At 44.6% G+C, this 22650-nt stretch overlaps 1 protein-coding gene across 1 annotated transcript in view; it reads left to right on the top strand.

Annotated features, from left to right (window-relative positions):
• The window catches only part of LOC104364445 (insulin receptor), a 56520-nt gene extending 35367 nt beyond the window's left edge, over positions 1–21153 (top strand). Inside the window, exons 7-21 of the mRNA XM_042794487.1 lie at positions 1997–2123; positions 2723–2973; positions 3375–3542; positions 4234–4435; positions 9093–9364; positions 9577–9719; positions 10367–10526; positions 10847–10946; positions 11207–11274; positions 11491–11720; positions 12061–12171; positions 12250–12409; positions 13232–13361; positions 13624–13758; positions 15400–21153. Of these exons, the coding sequence (XP_042650421.1) occupies positions 1997–2123; positions 2723–2973; positions 3375–3542; positions 4234–4435; positions 9093–9364; positions 9577–9719; positions 10367–10526; positions 10847–10946; positions 11207–11274; positions 11491–11720; positions 12061–12171; positions 12250–12409; positions 13232–13361; positions 13624–13758; positions 15400–15754 (2612 nt within the window). The 3' untranslated portion in view covers positions 15755–21153. The remainder of the gene's footprint in view (positions 1–1996; positions 2124–2722; positions 2974–3374; positions 3543–4233; positions 4436–9092; positions 9365–9576; positions 9720–10366; positions 10527–10846; positions 10947–11206; positions 11275–11490; positions 11721–12060; positions 12172–12249; positions 12410–13231; positions 13362–13623; positions 13759–15399) is intronic.
• Positions 21154–22650: the final 1497 nt, after the last annotated feature.

Below are 22650 nucleotides of genomic sequence, written 5' to 3'. Positions count from 1 at the left end.
TTTTTGAAAAGTTTAGCACAACATAACCTCAGTCCAGACTGGCACTTTGTGTTACTGCTGAGTACCTGATTAATAGTCATAATCTTCTTTTCCCATGTCATGAGGCGACAGTATGCACACAGAATAAACATAGTAGAGAAACAGGATTTCCACCCATCTCTGGAGCCATGTGAGGGAATTGCTATGACAACAGTCAGTAGTTTTTCCAACAATTTTTGTTATGCTTCTCAGAGGGTTTTAAGCTAACAGAACAACTATAAGATGGTACCTATGTCAGCATGGCTAAGGAGCAAACATACAGTGTTGCTTTATGCTCTGACTAAATTCATGCTACTGTAGATGTAGTTTTGCAGTCACTATTTTGGCAGCGATACTTAAGTGCATCCCTTCTGCACCCCCAACCCTGCTGTTTGTTCCTATTCTGTGCCACACACAATCCCCTTTTCCTGTTTGTGCCGGTAAAAGTCTTACAGGGCCGCATGGTGAACCAGACTGTTGAAGTAATACGGGGTAAAAAATAGTAAGCCGTTCCTCCTTTGTTCTTAGGTTGTGTCATCTCTCTGCTCTGATTTATCATCTAGCCCCACCAAGTTTTATGTGCACACAGAGGTTGACACATCAGATGCTTAAACAGCTTTTGCCACCGAAACTCTCAGCATTAATTAAACTGTGATTTCAGCCCCTTGCGTTTCAGTTCCTTGCTCTTTTCACAGCTTGCAGTGCAGGTTAGATCATCTGTGGCTGCAACTGTTTCTCTGCATTTGATGACAGCTCTGCTTAAGCAGTCCCTTCCCCAGTTCTGCCCTTGTTATGCTGATGTAGCTATTTGTGAACAGACTTAAAAATTAAGATACTTCAGCTGAATCAGTTTCCTGATCTGGTTTGCCACGTATCAACATATGCAGCCACGCCAGCACAGTGGGGAGAAGGGAACGTAATGACTACCTACGTAAAAACTGGCAGTACCAGTGAAAAAACCTGCACAGAGCCATACCCTCAGGGATATCACAGCTCTAGCCTGGGCAGAGAAGGAGGTACAAGGAATTAGCTACCTGTAAAGGTCCTCTCCTCCCCTGAGACACAAACAAGCTCTTCCCACATTTGGGGCTGAACCTGGATTTGGGGTTCAAACCCAGCTCTGTCATGTGGTTGTGTGCAGCTCCCGGGCTGGCTGGTTGTTTTGTTTAAAAGCAGCTGGAGGAGACAGTTGCATTTCTCTTTGTCAGCTTTAGCTTCACTCTGCTGAGCTGTTCCCTGTGCCACCCCTTCCACCTCAAACCACAAGTTGCCAGTGTGTTTGGCTTTTTGTTTGTTTTTAAGTTTCAAGTCTAGTTTTCACATTGGCAGCACCCTGTTTACCAAAAAAACCCCACAACAAAAAAAAACCTTGTTTGTTCTGGATGTGGTGCCAGTGAGATGAATGTTCTTCCTCCATTGTGCAGCTACTGCAGGAATGGTAAATCCAATCAGAGCTACACAGTTTGTCCCTCTTGGGCTGCTTGGACAGACCATATTGTAACGTGTCCCTTGAGCCTCAAAACTCCACCCTCCTCCAGCTGTTTGTTTTCCTTCCCTCCTGTTTGCAATGGGACCACGCTACTCCCAGGCAAGGCAGGGAATTCACACACTTACTTTTTGTAGCCTCTGCTTTCTATGCAAACCATATTACTGGGTTCAGCTGTGTAGATCATCATGAATTTTAAAATACATTGCTGTTAGATTTCACGCTTATTAGAAATTAGCTCAGCTGTTCTACAGGGTCATTTTCATAAAATCATAGAAAAATTTAAGCTGGCAGGAGCCTTGGGAGGTCATCTTTTCCGACCCCTGGCTTAAGGCAGGAATAGCATTGAAGTAACATAAGGCTCTAATGAGCAGCCCTTCTCAATGCCAATATTCTCATATTTATCTGTAGAGAAAATAAACTTCTAACATAATTTCAAATAGCAACCCTTATTTTTTAGCATTAATGAAACTATTGTCGCTTTTGTTACAGGTGAAAATGAATTGCTGAAATTTTCTTCCATTAGAACATCTCATGACAAGATCCTGTTGAAGTGGGAGCCATACTGGCCTCCTGATTTCCGTGATCTCCTGGGATTTATGCTTTTTTACAAAGAAGCGTAAGTGATCCACTCTTAAGTTACAAATAATAGCCATGCTGGACTTCCACAAACAGCATTTGGTGTTGAAGAGTAGATATTAAACCTGCTGTAGGCATAGCTACTTAGGCTCTGTGGTTGTCTGTCTTCTACACATAAGTTTCTGGTGTTATCCTTATATAAAAGTGTTCGTTAAGATTCCTGACTTACCTGAGTTGTGTACAGGCAAAATTCCTCATTTAAGAGCAATCCAAACGTGAGTTGTTCAGGCTATTCTAAGCGTTCGTACTCTAACCACGGAGCTTATCATCTCCCCACTATCTCCATGGGATGTTGAGGTTTTTATTCCCTTTGAGGTGGGAAACATTCTTTTAGAAAATAATTAGCCTGGATATAGTTGTTGGGATCATCTGTGGAACAGTATGTGATCTGTGATGCTGTTAGGAGACTGGGTTGCAAAGCTCCCTATAGTTCATTTTCAGAATAAGTACAATGAGATAGTTATGCTTTCTCCAAAGGGTAAAGGATTATAACTTCCAGTGATGGCTTTAGAAACACTGTTTTTAGAAGCTTGAATTAGGATTCTGTTAAATTGAGGATTTTCTTTTTTTTTTCTAAAGTCCATACCAGAATGTGACGGAGTTTGATGGCCAAGATGCTTGTGGGTCAAACAGCTGGACAGTTGTGGATGTTGACCCACCCCCACGGTCAAATGAGCCCAAAGCTCAGGCCCAGCCAGGTTGGCTTCTGAGGGGCTTGAAGCCATGGACACAGTATGCTGTATTTGTTAAAACTCTGGTCACCTTCTCTGATGAACGAAGAACATACGGTGCAAAGAGTGAAATCATCTACGTACAGACCAACGCTACTGGTCAGTATCATTAAATGAATGTTGCCTTGCAAGTGAAAAAGAAAAATAGACCTAAATAGTTTTCTGCCTGGTAGTCGTGATAGTCTTATATCCATGAAACTTTCTACTGCTGTTGCTGCTTTACTTTGGTAGGAAGGTATTCCTAAACAAATGTATGCTTCCCTGCACAGGGAGGAGGTGCCAATGTGCGCCTCTTCCATCAGACTCGTGTGGCCACATGTAAGAGCTTGTGTGCACGCTGGTGTATCCTGCTGCAGCATTGTTGGCTGTCAGTGGCCCTACTGTGGATGGCAGTTTATTCCCATGGAAATGGAAACTTTTCCCTTGTTGTCTTTCCCTTGTTCTGTCAAGCTCTCGCAGAGCAGTGGAAGTGACCTCTGTCTCTTTTCCCACCCACGCAGTTCCATCAGTCCCATTAGATCCAATATCTGTTTCCAACTCTTCATCCCAAATCATTCTGAAGTGGAAGCCACCCTCAGAGCCCAATGGAAACATCACGCACTACCTGGTGTTCTGGCAGCAGCAGGCAGAAGATAGTGAGCTTTATGAACTTGATTACTGCTTAAAAGGTGAGTTTTCTCTCTGTGCCTTTCTTTCAAGCTTTCTCAGTATTGTCTTGAGATTTTTCACGCATTTTGGAGGTGCTCTGGATGCCTCATTTTGCTGGTTTTAAGACTGTTCAAGATAATAGTTGAGATGCAGCTGTGTTCTCCCACTGTTAAGTTACATTATACATGAGGTGCTACTGCCAAGTTATGTACAAAAACTCCTAAAATATTTTTTTACAAAGTAATCAGATGTTTTTTCCTTTGGGGATCTCCCTTCTGCACTTGTTCCTTTTAAACTAAGTAACAAGTGTAATAACAGCTATGGAGATAGTAAGGGAAAATACTGGTGCTTCTGGAGATCAACGGCCAAGTTACTTTTGAAGGCATCCTGTGCCTGTTTTGGAATTCTTTCACAACAGAGTTCCACTGAGGACTCTTAAAATCTCACCTGCTGCCCTTGTGTTACCTAAACTGAGATGAACTGGAGTAGAACTCTGTTTGGCTACAGCAGCATCATAGCTCCATTTCAAAAATAGCGGTTTTGAATCAAAGGCCTATCAGAAAAGAGGGAAAGCTGCTTGACCCTGGTTATGAAAGCTCAGGGTGCCCAAATGTGCTACGAATCTTGTGTAAACTAGTTTTGGATCTTTGTAGGATCAACCATCTGCTTCTGCCATGTCAGGCATGAGTGACAGTAAAATTTTGTCCACAGGATTAAAACTGCCCTCAAGGACGTGGTCTCCTCCTTTCGAATCCGAAGACACTCAGAAGTATAATCAAAGTGAAAGTGAGGATGTCAGCGGAGAATGTTGTTCCTGTCCTAAAACAGACTCTCAAATACAGAAGGAGCTGGAAGAGTCTGCTTTCCGCAAGACATTTGAGAACTATCTTCACAATGAGGTTTTTGTCCCCAGGTACGAATATCAAACAGTATTCCAGTATTCCCCGGGTGGTCAGGGGGAGGGAAATGTAATTGATTATTAAAGAAAAATATTGGGCTGGACATGGCCATATTGCCAGTCTCTCTGGGCTACCATGAGACTGTCTAGTCCAGCTGAATACGTTTGTCAGAGACTGGTGAGAGCTGAGCATCTACAACTGATGTTACTACAGATTTGGAAGATCCTGCTCTTATTTCCTGTCTCTGGCTTCTCCTCAGCTTGAGAATGAAGTGAGAATCCATAACAAATAGCTAAATGCCTGCAGCTCATTTAAAATTGTATGATGCCAAAAATAGCTATTTTTTTCTGTCCTCGAATTTTGTGGTCTAGCTTTTCATCCAGTTGAAAAGAAAGAAAAAGGGAAGTTTACCATGCCACAGCCTTGTCCTTTAGCACAGTATTTGCGGTCTTCCTTGCACTTAGCCTGGGAAATACCTCCAATACCATGAGGAATGCAACTGCTGTGGGTGGTGAATGTCCTGTTTTGAATGGCACACGCAGTGTCACATTAAGTGGTGTTGAATGTCTTCACACTTCATATGCAATTTACAGAGGAGGCACTGGGAATCAGGTTAGAGTCTGTAGTGATTTACCCTCTTCACTGTCACACATTTTGCGCTCTAAATTTGTTCTGTGCTTACTGCCCTTAGCTAATAAACATTTATTTTCAGCTGCTTGACAAAAGCTATGTTACTGCACTGAACATTTTTTCTTACTGAGTGCGTTACTGGAGTGTCTCTTCTCTGCAAGCCTGGTTTGATGCCTGCAGTTGTCACCTGGAAGCTTGTGCAGTGTCACTCCTGTTGCTATTTCTTTGCTGTTAATGCTGATCAGGGCAGGTTTCAGTGTGCAAGATGGTACCAGGACACAACATATTCAAAAGCAGAGGAGAACCAAGCCATGTACAAAAGCTGAACTCCTCTTGGTGTAGGCAGGCAATTGTGACAATCTGATTTCTTTTTGTTTGTTTGTTTGTTTGTTTGTTTGTTTGTTCTTCAATTTTGTTGTGCAGCCAGCCCAGGATGCTTCTCAGGCCAGTTTCTGGGGTATGTATTTTAGGAAGAAACCAGTCACCAGGATGTGCCACCTTGTCAGCCTGCTAAGGAATAAATCTCCACGTCCCCTAAGCTAACTAATCCTTTTAATACAAGCCCCTTTTGCTGTCACAAGTCAGCAGTAAAGACACCTGCCTGCTGGCATGTGTCCTGCTTGTCTTTTCTGACAGGCACCAGGCTGTGGCAATGTAAGTTAGAATTAGTTTTCCTGTGAATACTGTGCTTATTGCCTGCTCATGGGGCAGCCCAGCTAGAGCCTGGCAACTGAACATGAAGTGTGTTTTACTTCAGGTGCTTTTTGCGTGGCTCCTGATGGTTTATTGGCCTCTCTCCAGGCACGGTGCAGACTCCCCTTGAGATAAAAAGCCTTCTGCCAGTCACGGGAAGGAATCTCACAGATGAGGCTGGCAGGGAATATGAGATGGCAGGGGTGCAGAAGACAGAGCAGTTGAGAAGTTACTCCCCTAATGTCTTGTCTCTCCTTGTTTTCCATGGGCCGTTGCTCTCCTCCTGCCCTGTTCCCAGCTATCTAATCCCGCACGAGGCTGTGCCACAGATCTGCCAGGCTCTGCCTTAGTCCCAGGTCTTGGTCTTTCTGAGAAACACGTCTGGAAATCACAGAAGCTGTTCCTTCCCCACGTGCACAGTTGATTAGCTGCTCTAAGAGATACCAGCACAAGTCTTGAGGGTTAATTTGCTCTGGCGCTGGCAAGGCAAACTAGAAGTTTCTAAATGCTTCTTGCCATACCCACCTCCCCAGTCAGAGCTAGCAGGCATCTTTACACCACGTGCTTTGTAACCTTCCTTTGTAGCTGAACAAAGTGGCCATCAGAAGCTGATGCTTTGTTTCTTCTTTCCTGTGTTATTTGCTCTTACATTGGAACGAGTTTTGCACAGATTGGAGCGCATAGGTGATTGCACCCTGGAGCAGGTTGCCCAGGGAGGTTGTGGAGTCTCCATCCCTGGAGATATTCAGAACCTGACTGGACATGGTCCTGAGCAACCTCTCCAGAGGTGTCTTCCAGCCTCAACCACTCCATGATTCTGTGGAAAACGTGGAAGAATTTCAAAAGTAATGATAAAGTCCTGAGAGGCAGAAGGGAACTAAATGGCTGCTATTCAGGATGTAATGTCATGTATACTATCCACCAGCAGTACTGCAGAAAAAGCAGTCTCACTCTTCTTTCTGTGTCTATATTCTCCCTCTCTCTGTCACACACACTCGTACCATTACAAATATTAGTGGGTTACAGAGAGAACAATATCTGGGAAATGGCTTGCATTAAAAGTAACTTTTTTTTTTTTTTTTTTTTTCCTGGGTTTCCCAGTTGAGTCCAATTAATTGTACGGACAAATATAGAAATGCTTTTGCCAGCACAAGGGGGAAGACAGGCCAGCTGTTCCTCTGCTAGTTTCAGGTGTGTGGAAGAAGTTGGCTTAAGCTAGCCTAATGCATTTTTTAATTCCCCAGCACAGGCCATATTGCATGTGATGAGTTGTCACTTCCATCCTTCTGTGGACCAAGAGCCACCACACACTGATAATCTCAGACAGTAGGAGCAGAAGGAACCTGAATCTGAGTATTTCACAGGGGAGGTCATTGCAGCTACTGAAATGGCCATAATGAAAATTCCACTGGAACAACTATGGGAAGACATCACATGCTTAAAAATACAGAGAATTTGGCAAGAAATTCGCTGCAAGTCCAGGATAATAAATATGGGAAGATTGGGGTTTACAGCCAAAAGTTTTCCTTGCTTTCTGTTACTTGAGAAGGAAGAAGTTATTCTTGCATTTTACTCTGTGTTGCATCAGTGGTCAGATTACTGTTTTACTTGTGAAAAACAAAATTATCTTAAACACGAGGAACAGCTGAACCCACACTTTGTAAACAGTGGCGTGTAGCTTTGCTTTTAAGTCCAAACAAGTTCTGGTTGACCATAAAGAATCCTTGCAAAGGAGGGAGGTGGCATGACCCAGACCTGGGTCTCTGAACTCTGCCCCATTGTTAGGGGACACTGTTCAGAACAATGCACAAACTGAGATAACAGCAGCTCCAAAATGAGTTAATTAGTAATTAGAGAAAGAGAAGACTGAAAACTGGAATGTGCTCTGCTGAACCTGCTGTTTGGCATCCCATTTTTTCATCAGGTGGATAAATATGCTTACATTGCTGGGTACAACCCGATGTTTAGTTTCAGGAAATCTTAAAATCTGCTTTCCAGCTGGTTGCATTTGCTGTTGGAGGAGAAACAACACCAGACAAAAGACCTGATCCGCACAATCCCTTGTTGTAGCTGTAGTTGGCCAATCATTTGCCTGGTAGGCAGAGGGTGCAGTGGAAAGTTCAGTTCAGCAGCAAAGATTTGCTTCAACAGCTTGTTACATTTTTAGAGACTGGAGATGCCTCTCAAGTGTGGGTTCAGTTCAGGTCACTCTTTATACCCTTTAATAGCTGCACACACATGCACGCAGAAAAAAAAAGGTCATCATCCCCTTAAAATACATGGTCTGGTTTTCAAATGGCATTAATTCCTTTTGTGTAACTAAATACTATTACTGATTCACCACACTGGTTAGTTCCCAACCTGGAATTCCTCATAACAAATGTGTGACAGGACGTAAAGTGTTAGAACAAGGAGTTTTGTTTTGGTACTTGTTCCCTTTTTTTTTTTTCCAAGAAAATGAAATTTGTGAATGGTTCTTAATTCTGTTGAATTTATTTTGTTTATTTACTGACAAAATCTGACATTACAGTTGGCTGGTAGCACTCACTTGCAAACAGGGGAGTTGACAGGATCACACTGCCAGTTCTGTTTTTACAACTGCAAAAAATTGATTTCAAACCGAAGTGCAATAATTTGAGAGGCCATATGTGATTAACAAAACCGCACAACTAATACGTAATCTGAATCCTTGAGTTTTAAATGCATCCATTGAAAAGAACATAATAGATTTGGTCTCTCAGGAAAAGGTTAAAATTATCTACCCATCTAGATTCAGCTTTAGGGTTCAGAGTGGCAGATGTCTTCCAGTGAGCTGTGAAACTGGTCTTACGCTTTATAAATGCAAGTTTATGACACTTAGAATATGTGGCACATCTAAGGTCATCAGACTTGGGGGCTGTGATGTGACCTCATTTGCTCAAAGCTAGAATGTGTAGGAGATGAACTCCAAAGCATTGCAACACTGTACAGGCATCCGTGAGGCAACCTTGTAAAGTTGTATTCAGCTGAAAGGATCTAGAAGAACCTGAATTCTCAAGCAAATACTTAAGATTTATTAATACTTGGATTTATTTAAATTGTTTTTTTTCCCTGTATGAAGTTGTACAGGGAGAGTGTCTCAGGAATACATACTTTTAAAAAGCTATGTGCATTACAGGGGGTAAGACAGATTGCTTGTTTAAAAAAAAAAAAACAAACTCCTGAATGTCTTTGTTGCATTACAAATATGAGACTTGAATTTGAGTTTTCAGTGACACTCTGAGCTCTGCCATTTTAGCTCTGCCTTTCCAGATTAATGTGTTTACACTGAATATAGCAAATAACATTGTAACCTGTATTATTTAATAGGCCATCAAGAAAACGAAGAGACCTTGGCTCTGTGGCAAATGCCACTGTGGTGATACCCACCATCACATCCTCTCCAAACAATTCTGCAGCAGCACCTGACAATGCAGAGGAACAGAAACCTTTTGAAAAAGTTAAGTCCAAGGAGTCTTTGGTTATCTCAGGCCTGCGGCATTTCACCGGGTATCGCATTGAGCTCCACGCTTGTAACCATGATGCTCAGGAATCCCGATGCAGTGTGGCAGCTTATGTCAGTGCCAGGACCATGCCAGAAGGTAATTATCTTCCTGAGTTTTGCTTTGGGGTTGAGGACTGTTTTCAAAATGCTGCTTTTCCTACAGTAGACAGCTGCAATACCGAAACATCGTGTAGGACTGGTGCTATCTTTGTGTCCTGATGGGAAGGGATGATGGATGAAATATTGGCAGTTTTGAATTTTGTCAAAGACATGAAATAAAACTATTATTAATCATGAACTTGGTTCTAGCTAAGGCTGATGACATCGTTGGTCCAGTTACCCATGAGCTGGTTGAAAAAAATACCGTGCATTTGAAGTGGCAAGAACCAAAGGAACCAAATGGTCTTATTGTGCTGTATGAAGTGAATTATGGGCGTCTTGGGGAGACAGAGGTGAGAACTTCTGCTTGTTCCTTAACACAGCACATTTGGAGAAGTAGCTCTGCCTGGGATTTCATGACTGTTTAGTCTTTAATATTCCTTGTGCATATGGTGTTCTGTCCTGCCTGGTTTCCTTGTGCATGAACCAGTGTGACAAAAAACTGGGGTGACATCGAGAAATAAAAAACTGCCTCTAAGGTGCGCGTTTGCCAAATAAGCTTATCTAATTAGCCAACTTTCTGCATGGATTTTTCTTTAAGAATTCTGTTTCACAAAGGGACAGATACCATACATCTAAATTTAAGTTGCTTAGAGAAATGAAGAAAGGGTTTAGCAGCCAGGGAGCTTGTGGGCAGCCCTGCTGCCCGTGCAGAATGCCAGTGCCGCGGGGGTGGGAGGGCTTGCCAGCCCAGGTCGGATTGCAGGGCTGAGGTCTAGTACAGCAAATGGCATATGCTCTCTGTAATCTGAACTACCAAACTGTAAAATGCAAATCCAGGATAAACCGCTATATTGGAAAAGACCTGCGCCTGTGAAAGCCCTGTTTGTGTACATTTGCCAGACAAGGAGGCGAGGTAGAAGTCCTCATGTGCTGTTACAGAGCTCTGGGTTGCTGCAGAGGTAGCGTAATGCAGCCTTCATCTTCCCTCTTCCCGCAGGAAGCTCACTACTGCGTTTCCCGCAAGCATTTCGCCAGCGAGCAGGGCTGTAAGCTCCGTGGACTGCAGCCTGGAAACTACAGTGTCCGTATACGAGCTACATCACTGGCTGGAAATGGCTCGTGGACAGAACCTACCTATTTTTATGTGGCTGATTATTGTGAGTTCATTTTATTTTCAACATTTAATTCCTGATGGAAACCCGGGTTATTTATGGAAGATGGGTGTTTAGTCAGCAGTGCACAGAGAACCCTAGGGGGTCATAAAATTATCACCGATACATCTACTTTCAAGCAACTGAAATTACTTAGAAATGTGTGGCTTTTCTTCATGAGTTCTCATTCTGAGCAGCCCCTCATTCTCTATCTGAAATAGCCTCTAGTTTCATGTTTGTTCCAATTTATTCAAGAGGGAGGCTTTATTGAGGAACAGACTTGGATTTTGGACCTGTATAATAACCTCCAGCTCTCTCTCTCTTAGTGAATGCTCAGCCTAATATTGCTGTTATAATTGTTCCGATTATTTTTGCCATAATAATTGCTGGAATTATTGGAGCTGCTTACGTGCTTGTGAAAAAAAGGTGAGTACAATTTTATGTTGTTTTCACCAGAACAAACAAAACATATCCAAAGGTTTTATTTATTTGTTGGGAGTAAGTCAGCATTTATTTTCTAATTTAGATAACTATTGCAACATTAATTTAGTTTAGGAAATATTTTGTGCCTCTGGAAATTGGGACAGTTGGTATTTGCGGCATGCTTTGGGAATTAATCAAACTGCCTTCAGTTCTAATGTGTCAGAGGCTGCAAATTTGCTGAAGAATTTGTGCGTCTCTTCCAGACAAACCGAAGGACCAACTGGACCACTCTACGCATCCTCTAACCCTGAATATCTCAGCGCCAGTGATGGTGAGAGCAATGAGGGCTTTCTTCAATAACTTATTTCTTGTGTAGTCATTCAGACAGTGCAGCAGTATGGGCTTGACATTGTCTTTATGGAGTTTTCTAGTCTTTTTTTTAAATATATACCTACTGTATTGTGTGGCAGTGCTACTCGAGGCTGCTACAGAAATGTCTTTCGAAAGATACTTGCTCAATTCAGAAATGTTTCCCTCTGCTCAACAGTCTATGTCCCCGATGAATGGGAGGTTCCACGAGACAAGATCACTCTCCTCCGAGAGCTGGGACAGGGCTCCTTCGGCATGGTGTACGAGGGGATCGCCAAGGACATAGTGAAGGGAGAGCCGGAGACGCGAGTAGCTGTGAAAACTGTCAACGAATCAGCCAGCCTCCGTGAGCGCATCGAGTTCTTAAATGAAGCTTCTGTGATGAAAGGGTTCAGCTGCCATCATGTGGTAAGCATCACTGCCTGCCTCGGGTGATTAGCAGGCCCCGTCACATAACTAATAGTTGTTTAGTGCTTTCGAAGCTTGACGTTCAGCTTACAAAAGCAGCAGCTCGTCTGCAGAGGCAAAAACTCAACAAGAGCTGGGATCTCGCCATGTCGTATTTCATAAAATGCACCTGCTTGCATCGTTTCTCTTTTGCTCTTTCAAAACTCAGCGTGACGAAGCTTTGTGGTGCTGTTCTGAGTCCTTTCTCGGGAGACTTTGCTACAACCCCCGCTTTTCGTAGCTGGGCTCTGCCCAGTGTGTTTGGACATGACCTTGAGGGAATTTCTCACTTATTTTCCAGGTTCGCCTCCTCGGGGTGGTCTCAAAAGGGCAACCTACTCTGGTGGTCATGGAGTTAATGGCACACGGAGATTTGAAAAGTTACCTTCGCTCTTTGAGACCTGATGCCGAGGTAAAAACAGGAGAGATGGAGTCTGTTGTGCAACAGAGTAACTTGATTTGCTTTTTAACACTTCTTTGTATACTGTAGAATAACCCTGGTCGTCCGCCTCCAACGCTGAGAGAAATGATCCAGATGGCTGCAGAGATCGCTGATGGCATGGCCTATCTGAATGCCAAAAAATTTGTTCACAGAGATCTTGCGGCTCGTAACTGTATGGTTGCAGAAGACTTCACTGTAAAAATTGGAGGTATGTAGTGTGTGATCAGAAGATAATTCTGTGGGTCATATTTGTTGTAAAGGCAAATACAGGAAGCCCACAACCAATGTGGCAAACGCAGGTGATTTCCACTGGCTACCTTTGGAAATGCAGCAAACTTTCCCCTTTTCCTTCCATTGGAAAGAACTGTATGGATGTCAGTAAGAAAATAATCTTGAGAACCAGAGCAGCTTTTCTCACCTTCTCTATTCTTCAACCCCTATCCAAAAAGTTTATTGCCTTTCCAGCCTAGGCTGCCTAGGGTTATCTTGCTCTTCTTTGCTTTCAGGAGAATTGTGACAAAGAAGCTGTTCAGTACAACAAACCAAGTTGTTGATAATCGTATTGTTAGGTCAGGTGCCTTTTAAAAGTCATTTATCTTCCACAAGAACCAGTTTTTAACCCAAGCCCTTTTAGAAATAAGTAAATACAACATTTAAAAACAAACCAAAACCCCACAACGTGGTGGTTTTTCAGACTTCTTTGGACTCAAAGCCAAGGCTTTCAGTGTAAAGAGAGCTCTGTTTTACTTAAGGAGGATGAATAAAAATAATGTTTAGAATACAAGCTGTCGCTAGCAATTTTAACTCTGGAGTCTCTATCACAGCTCTGCAGAAAAAGTGCAGGGAAAAGGAAAATGTTTTGAATGTTAATCACAAGGTGACAGATGACTGCACGCTGGGCCACAGGAGGCTTACTGGGTGTATGAAAACAGCCTGGCGTCAAAGGACAGAAGCAGTCATTTGGAGATGTTGCAGAGTTAAAGTAGCATGGAGGGAGAGACATTTAACACATCCCAATTGCTTTTCTCAGACTTCGGCATGACCAGAGATATCTATGAGACGGATTATTACCGTAAAGGAGGCAAAGGACTGCTGCCTGTGCGGTGGATGGCACCCGAATCATTAAAGGATGGCGTTTTCACTGCTTATTCTGATGTGTGGTAAGTTGTACTCTGCAATCCCAGATGGACTCCAGCTCAAGAGCTGGAATTTTAACTATTTTATCACTATTTTAACACGCATAGTTTAAATTATAAGTTGCTGACTTCTTCAAAACACAGACAAAACAAAAACATTGTTTTGAAACCCTCCTCTTAAAAGTATAGTCACGTTCTTTTAAAGTATGTATTTTCCACAATAAGACTATCACTTGTGGATTTCCAGGATGTTTTATTCTCACCAGGAGTCTGCTCTCTTTCTTAGGTCATTTGGTGTTGTCCTCTGGGAAATAAGCAGTTTGGCAGAGCAGCCCTACCAGGGACTCTCCAACGAGCAGGTGCTAAAGTTTGTAATGGATGGAGGATACCTGGATCAGCCGGACAACTGCCCGGAGAGGCTGTGAGTAGTAAAGCAGGGGACAGTCGACCAAGCTGCACTCTTTAGCTAAAGTGTGGCCAGCAAAGGTGGCCCCACACGTGGCACCTCTTAACCCCTTCTCTGTTGGGGAGAAACGAAACAGGCTTTAGTGAGCCACTTCTCACAGAAATTCAACCAATGCATCCTTAGTGATCCAGGAATTACAGACCTGAGCCAGCCTGTTTCACTAGGAGGGAAATTAAACCCACCTGAACCTTACATTGTGAGTACAGACTCAAGAGAAGGAATTACAAAGCACAGGAAAAGCTTAAAATACAAATAAGCAAACAAAATGTTTTTCCTCCACTCCAGACTAGTGGATGGTGGTTGGCTTATGTCAAGTGGCAAAGCCTGGCCACCATCTGCATCCACGCAGCTACAGAGGCTGGAGAGCAGCTTCTTAATCCCAGGCCTGCTGAGGTTTTCTGTAATTCATCTCTCTCTATACTACGTAAATAGTCTTGAGAATTACAACAACTCTTTACCACTGATTTTCAGAAATCCAATTTATGGCTAATGAGAGAGGCAAGAGAATGCTGTGCTGAGCCAAGAGCTGTTTATCATGTCCGAGGCCTTTTCATTTCTGTTGCAGACTCATTGCCCCACTTAAAGTACGAGGCTAGGCTGCCTGCAGGGTTAGGGAGAAAAGAGGGCAGTGTGTGAGGGCAGTGAAAAACACCTCGCAGAGATTACAGACTGCAGCCAGACGTTCTCCTGCGCCGGGGTTAAGGGTTATTCTCCGCAGCTGCTCGTGACGTTCACTGTCTGGAGGTTACTGCGTCCCCGGCTCTGCCAGCACGGCTGCGTACCCAGATGCTCCCTAAGCTGCTTCTGTCAGAGTAATTGAAAAAATCCCATTACTGTGTTTAACCTGAGCGAGGGCATTTCGGTGGGTGGAAGGAGCCGCGGCTGAAGCAGCGGTGAGGGGCAGGAGCCCTGGCTGGAAAAGGGAACGCAGGTGGTGACACAGTGGTTCTGGTAACCTCCCACCCCAGCCCACTTCTGGCCAAAACAGCACTACCAGAGTCAAAAAATAAACTTGTCTTGTGAGTATCCTTATGAAAAAAGCCTGCTGTCCGGGACATTTGTCTCTCATGGCCAGTTACAAACTCCAGTTTGAAACTTTGTTTGCACTTGTAAGTTCTTTCTCCACAGTGTCTGATAACATATGACCTCTTGCCGCAGCCTTTCTTTTGGGTGGGATGTTTACAGGACCTCTGTCCTCTGCACAGCCTCCTGTTTTCCTTGAAGTTTTAGAAGCTTTGTTATCTTTCAGGCTGAGTTAAAATTAAAATTGAATGAATTAAAAAACTGTGACCTGGCTATAAGTGTGTGCACAATACACAGAGTATGTGAACTGCAGCCCTTTTTCCTTCAGAAGCCAAGTTAAGAACAATTGAAGAAATGGGAAGGAATTTTTGATCTAGACAGAAATAGAGAAAAAGGAGTGTCAGGATCTACAGGCAAATATGGAGACTGGAAAGAGAACAAACAACTCTTGAGTGTCAGAGGAGAAGCGTGGGTGGTGGGTGGTCTGACACGGGTACCAGCCTTGGTCCCTGCCAGCCCTGCCCACATGAAATTGTTTCTTCTTAGCCCTGACTCCTGTTTGTCCCGATCTAGGCACAGCCTGATGCAGATGTGTTGGCAGTACAACCCGAAAATGCGCCCCACCTTCATCGAGATCATCGAGATGCTGAAGGAGGACTTGCACCCCAGCTTCCACGAGGTCTCATTCTTCTACAGTGAGGAGAACAAACCTCTGGAAACAGAGGAGTACGAGATGGACTTTGAGAACATGGAGAGCATTCCCCTCGACCCCTCCTCGTACTCGCAGAGGGACAAAGTCCTGGGGCGGGACAATGGACCCTCCATGGCTCTCAAGGGGAACTATGAAGAGCACATACCTTACACTCACATGAACGGTGGCAAGAAAAACGGGCGGATTCTCTCCATGCCCAGGTCAAGTCCTTCCTAACGCTTCCTGTTTGGCCCAAGGGTTGCGTCGGCTTTTTTTTCCCCTCCACAAATCTCAGGACTCTTGTTATTGCTGCCACAGTGTATGACACACATCTACAAACTCTTCAGATTTTTAATCATCTTACGATTAATACTTCTTTTTTTTTTTTTTTTTTTTTTTTTTTTGCCAAGTTGACTGGTTGTCAGTGGACTTATCTGTGAACATAAATGGAAGAGGTTTCCATGGCTGCTGTCCCTTCTGTAACCATGGTTTCAAAACAGGAAGCGACGGTGTAAGTTGAACTGAAGGAGGAGCATCCACGTTTGCCAACAAAAGACATGAAATTTGCTGGTATCTGAGCTACAGCGTAACGGTGCGGAACAAAACTTCTGCAGGACAAAAGCATTTCCAGTAGAATTCCAGGCTTGCAGGCATACTCTTCACTACAGCTGAAGGATTCAACACATCGGTCGGACGCGCCAGATCCTCAGATTGACCAATAGCTGCTGCTTTCATACTTTTTAAAGGGGTTAAATCCCAGGGGTGCGTGCGTGTGTGTGTATGTGCGTGTGTGCAGTATATATATGTGGGGTGTATATGTATAGCAAAATATACACTTCTGGTTTTTTGTACATAAGTTTTGTATGTTCTCACAGAAGCTTTCCTCTTCTTGGAAGTGTGTACTTATCTTTTTTTTTCCCATTTCCCTGGAGTGATTGAATCCTAAACAGATTATTTTTATACTAAGGACTCTTGGGAGTAGGTTTTCTCTCATTGACAAATGGGGAAAATGTGCTGGGAGCCAAAGGAGCAGAAATCTGAGATTTGTGGGTACTTTCAAGACCAAACGAAGTAGGAGTCCCCTGACCTGAGATAGGGAGTTTTCTGTCCTTACAGCATTGAGTATATATATTGTTTGTTGTAACATATTTAAAAAAGTCTTTAGTTTAAATTTTAACTTCATATAAATTATTTGACTGTTTATGATCCTTTCGGGGAGGGGAGAATTTGGGGGATTGTTTGGTCTTAAAGTGGTCCAAAGATTTCAGAATGAACTAATTTTAGCCGATTACCCTTTTAGGAGCTACGAAGCACATGTTAAGTTTACACTTGACAAGGCTTTATAATACACTTTCATAATTTACACAGTGCAGTCAGCTGGCTCCAGCTGAAGCCCGGAGATAAAGTAGTTGGGAATTCACTTGGTTATTGGGGGCTGAAGGATGCCAGAACATCCCAGTCCCGAGTCCTGCTACTCCTTTGCCCCCGTGCCCCTCGCTTCGCCTCCTGCGCGCGCTGGGCGGCGGAAGCAGCCGGCAAGAGAGGACGAGTGAGAACTCGAACTGAAAAAAGAGACACTAAAGCCAGTGCCAAGCGGGGAGGGCGCGAGGCGCTCGGCTCTGCTCGTGAAGCAGAAGCTGAAGGTGACTGTGGTGAGCTATCCGCTGCCGGGCTGCTGCTGCTCGGGCGTCTGGCCTCGTGCCGCCTCCAGGCCTTCGATGTTTTCCTGAGATACCCGCGCTGCGTCCTGCAGACTGCCCGGGACGCCTGTGTTAGCCGCTGCTTTCAGCTCTTCGGGATGTCAGCTTTTTGTCTTCTGAACTGTGCTTTTGTTTCGCTGCTGTTTGCCTAAAAGACGGAGCTGATTAGCGTAAGATGTTAGAAAATAATTGTGAAACTAAACTTGTCTCGTAGTGATGAGGGAGTGTGCTGGCAGGGAGAAGTGCTAAAGCAAGAGATGACGACGATCGATGGCGCAGGCGCTTGTCACGCAGGAGGGGATGTTAAAAGGGACGCGCAGGCCTCCGCTTCCCCTCCTGGAGAAGTGCAAGAGCCAGGTTGCGCTCCCTGCCAGGAGAAAACGGGCTGCTCCTGACTCGGGGAGAGCGGGGATGCCGAGCTGGCGTGTGGCTTTTTATTCCAGCCCGGGCGGTGCTGCCGAATTTCTCTCTGAAACCAAAACGAAAGGGGCTGGAGGGCACCACCTCCCCTCGCCTGCTCCCCGCAGTCGCTAAACCGGGGCGGCGGCGGGGGGGGACGATGGCCGGGGCACCCCCAGAGCTGCCGGGCCGTCGCACTGCTTCCACCTGCTCAGTTCGGACGGAGGTGGAGGGTGCAGGTTGCTCGCAAAGTAAAGACGGAAAATACACAGTCCAGACGTGGGTAAGAACCTTCGATTTCAAAAGGCCTCGTTTACATTTCTTCTGCTTTACAAAGTCGGATCTGTATAGCAGCTCTATACTACACTGCAGGAAAGAAGACATATTCTCACACTTTTCTAAGGAAGAGAAGTTTTTCTTATTAGAATTTTTTTATTTATTTTAATATATAAAACACTGTAAAAAAAAAAACAGCAAACAATTTGTTTTCTTAAACACACAGAACGTGTAAATTTGTATCCGTAAAATCTTGGCAGGGGGATGTGGTGGGATTATTTTTGTCCTGTTCTGGTGCAGTCTACCTCAGTGTTTCTTAAGGATATTTTTAATACTACGCACCTCTAAACCTGTTTAAATATTTTGGTCTGGACCTGTTGTGGATCAGGGAAAATCAATATCAGCTGATTCCAATACTCAGGACCATTCACCAAAGGGAATGGGTAGGAGAATGGCTCGTCACTGTTCATCGCTAATCTGAGCAGTAGTGACCAAAGGAACCCATTTACAAATTTGGATCTGATGTTCTGGTACCATCCTCTTAGTTCTGTTGTGATTTAAAAGAAAGGAAAAAAAAGAACAAAAGAGCCATTTTAAATGTTTGGATTTGAGTGATTTAATGACTTCAAAGGAGTAGACTGCTTCCTTCTGGAGCAGCACTTGCCAGTGCGGAGCGGGGCTGCGACCGGCCTGGGTTGGAGTTGGATTTGGGGGATCTTGGTCCCCACCCTTCTCGCTGCGCGCAGGTAACCCGCAGCCCTGCGGTAGGACATGACCTCCCGAAATAAACCGTTCCCAGCACGGCCTTGCTTTGATGACATTTTAAATTGCAGTGATCGGAACTGTGGGAATGGCAGATCTTTTTTATAAACAAACATTGGAACCTTGTATTGGGTCTGGCTTTGAAATTTAGTTGATATTGGTTGGCCCTCTGAGTGCACATGATTTGAAACACTTAGATCACTGACCAAGGGAATACGTGTTTTGCTTTGGGGACAGGCAGTCCACTCCCATGGCTCATCCTGTCATCTTCACTCGGCACCACACGGAGCAGTTGTTTATACCCGGTAGTGTGTGTAAAGATTATTCCAGTCATCTTTTCTACATCGTGCCAAGGGTGAGGAAAGGCGTACGGTACTGGTGACGAGGATAGCGGTTTTCCCTTTTAAAAACAAAAAAAAATTACACTAGTGGTTGCTACTCATGGCTGTTAAAGATGACACACACTTAACTATAGAATTAGGAAGAAGAAATGAACAACATCACACGTAAAGCCCAGCTCTCCTGAAAAATCCTTTACGCTCAGCCCGCGGCCGACACTTCGGTCTCTTGTTGGAAGATCCTGACACTGAAGTCCCTCGCTTGGATCTCGTCGCTGCCCGCTCGGAGAGGCCGGGCTGGCGCACGGGTTGAGATCACCCGTGCTGGGCGAAATCTCTGGGCACGGGGGGTTGTGAAGGACTCCTGCCCGGGAGGGTGGGGGTGCTGTGCCTTTGTCGGGGGAGCTGCTGCTCTTTGCTCCAGCCCGATCCCTGTCGGGGTGAGAAAGCCGCAGCCGCAGCAGGAGCAGCCAAGCGATAGCGCAGGGAAACGGGTCGAAGGGCTGGAGGAGGGCAGCCGGGATGGGCGGGTGGGAAGCTCTTCTTTTTCTTGAGGTAGGATTTGTTGGAGGGTTGGATCCTGCCCTTTGTGGGCCGAGAACTTCCCGCTCACAGCTGGACAAGACTCCGTAGCCTCTTGTGCGCGGTCCGAGGACAGGGAGCGGACCAGCAAGGAGCCAGGCTTCCCTGTCGCTAAAGCTGGTGAAGCAGGAGGTATCAAACAGCTTTCAGTGCTCTGCTGTGTTTTCACCCAGCAAATGTTCGAAGCATGAGACTGGAGAGGTTTCTCAGAAACGTTTGCACGTTAAATTCAATTGCCACTTCCTGAACGCCTCTTGCAAATCTGGTACTTCTCTTGCAGCGCAGCATCGCAGGGCTTGGCGGCTAGGTTAGAAACGTGTCTTTCTCGGCTGCTTGTAAATACTCTATTGTGTTGTAAAATAGAAGCGCTAATAACATGAACTCTGTGCCAGCACTGGCTTGGGAAAGGTGGTAGGAACTAGACCACGCTGCAAGGGAGGGTATTTTCTGTTGCAGCTGTGTTGGTATGGAAGAGGCTGCTCTTAGGTTGCTAAAGGGTACTCTTAATTTATGGGTAGAATATCTCTTTCCTCCTAAATTTGTATTACAGTGATGGGACACTTTGCTTAATTTTAGTATGTTGCATATAATGTTGGTATCTCTTTGGAAAAATCTCAGTTGCTTACTGTGTTATTGACCTAACTATGTCAAAGGCATATGGGAAAAGACAGGAGCAAGAAGGGCGCCGTGTCGGTTATTTGTGAGCCTCCGTTTTAGGGGAGGGAGAGAGGCCATCGAGTTCCCTCTTAACATCCCTGCGACATGAAGACGGACCCTGAGGTGTTCCGGGCCCTTCACGGCGAGCAGTGATTCCCGATACCAGGACTGGAACCTTGTTTTACAAGTCAGAAAGTAAAATATCTTTGTGCCATAAAAACCTTACTCTCAAGGCTGTGTTAGGTGCTCCCGCGATCCATGTGAGATCGGTTCAGAGCCTGGAGTGAGCAAGAAACTGCAGAAAATCCCCCCGACCACCCTCGCTGTGCCCCAGCCCCCTCGAAGCTGCCCGCCGCCGCGGCAAGACTCGCAGGAACCCGCTCCCCTCCGCAAACAGCCGATGATGCCCCTCGCAGGTTCCCGTGCGCGTGGTCCAGGGGAAGGAGCTGTTGGATGGATCGGAATCAATAGTTACTTCAGAAATACACGAAATTCAGAATAAGATTAGTTTGGTGTTTGTATGAACTTCATTGAATTTGGCCTTTTTATTGCCTTCTGCTTGGCTCTGTGTTAACTCCGCTTGGATTCTGTCTGTGAATGTTGGTGTAAGAGCATTAACATGTTCAACCTGTTCTGTTCCGGCTTGCCTTGTTACGAGCGTCGCAAGAGTGAAGCCAATCGTACAGTTGACTTTTGGAGGAACCTGACTCTTCAAAAAGCAATTCTGAAGCTACCATTTTTAGCAAATCTGCTGTCATTAAATGTGTATTTCTTTTTAAAATGAAATTGCTTGTCCTTCTTGAAAGTAAGCACTTATTCTTGCAGTTTCAGCAAATTAACTGCAGCACAATGCAAGCTGTAAGGGGACAGGTAGAGAAATGACTTTTTAAATATTGTATAATAAAGTTAGTATTAACTCTTACAGTGTTGTTATTTTTTTGCCGACAGATTTGCAATCAGTAAGAAATGCTGTTTCTGGTCGTCACTTTGTTCTGAGTCCAGTGTTCCAACTGATGGTACTAAACAGTTTCTTTTTCTCAGCCCAGAAAGTCCCTGTGGGAGCAGGGGCCGGCCAGGAGGGCCTGTGATAGATCTGGCAGCTACAGAGGAACCAGCAGCAGAGTTTAAATGTGGGTACGGACACGCTCGCTCAGCTGAGTCCCAGCCCCTGCTAAGCCCCAGCATCCCCAGTAAAGCTGGAGCTCAGGATTAATTACCTGAGAGAGCTGAGCTGGACTCAATACCAAAGCTCTTCTGCTAATCCAGATTCTCCCAGCAGCATCCAGCAACGCCTCCGCCGTTTTAGTTTCCAAATACTTCTCCCATAACAGCGTCCCAGGAAAACTGGCGGAGGGAGAATTTTAGAAAGGCCACTCCTAAATCCACAAAGATAGGATGTTTTTTAAAAAGGAAAAGTGTTTCCTTTTGCTTCAGTCCAGTCAATGATTTTCTTCCTGGGGTATCAACGCAGTGGTTTGTGTTCGAGGACCTGCTGGGTCGGGGGTACGGGACATCGGCCTTAAACACAGCCCAAAGCCGCTGCTTTCTGCTTGCACTTCAGTAAACGAAAGACAGTTCAGGTACGTGTTAAGTGATGTTCTGTGAAGTCTTTTTTTTTTTTTTCCTGTTTAATCTTGCTGCTCCCACCTTTCTCTCTGCCTATTTAAGGTTCCAGAATACAAATAGTATTCCAGATTCCTCTTACTTGAAATAAAGGATCAAATGTGCCATGATTTTTTTTTAAAAAGGAAGAAAAAAAAGAAAAACCTTCCCCCTTGATTTATTTTTTTCAATGTTTTCGTATAGAAGAGCCAAGCAGTGACACGTACAGAAAATATCTTTGAATATTACGAAAAAAAATCTTGCTGTGTGTCAGAATATTGAACAATTAACTTTATATTAAATTTCTGAATAAATTATCCAAGAATAACTCTGCTCATTTTGTGTCTGCTGTCTGTGCAGCACTGAAGGCTGCTTTGCCACAGAGAAAGCACTAAATTAATATCTTGGAATAAGCAATACTTTCAGTTGCAAAATGAATGGTGTTAAAAAAACAAACAAACAACAACAAAAAAAAAAAACAGATCTGCCAATTACAGGCTTGTGGTCTGAGGCCCAGTTGAACTCCTCTGCCTGCTGGCTCGGGCGACCCGCGCCGGGCTGTGTCCTCACCGTGGGGCTCTTGTAAACATCAGTAAAGGGATTTCTTCTGCCTGAAACAGCGAGAGCTGCTTCTCTGTACTGTAATTCTGTTATTTCCACATGCACGGACCCCGGCTTCCCTCCCTGTAGGCACTTTTTTTAAAAAAAAATCAAAGTCTGAGGATCTGTTCCATCCCTGTCCTGCGGCTGAGCAGCCGTAGCCAGGTTTGCCCCGGGAACCGTCTCACCTTCTGTTCCGCAGCAGGCCACTCTGCAA

The sequence above is a fragment of the Tyto alba genome, unplaced genomic scaffold, assembly GCF_018691265.1.
Source record: "Tyto alba isolate M040663 unplaced genomic scaffold, T.alba_DEE_v4.0 Super-Scaffold_20000042, whole genome shotgun sequence".
Lineage (NCBI taxonomy): Eukaryota > Metazoa > Chordata > Aves > Strigiformes > Tytonidae > Tyto > Tyto alba.
Note: the sequence above shows the minus strand (reverse complement) of the source record. Positions and strands in the feature narration are given on the sequence as shown.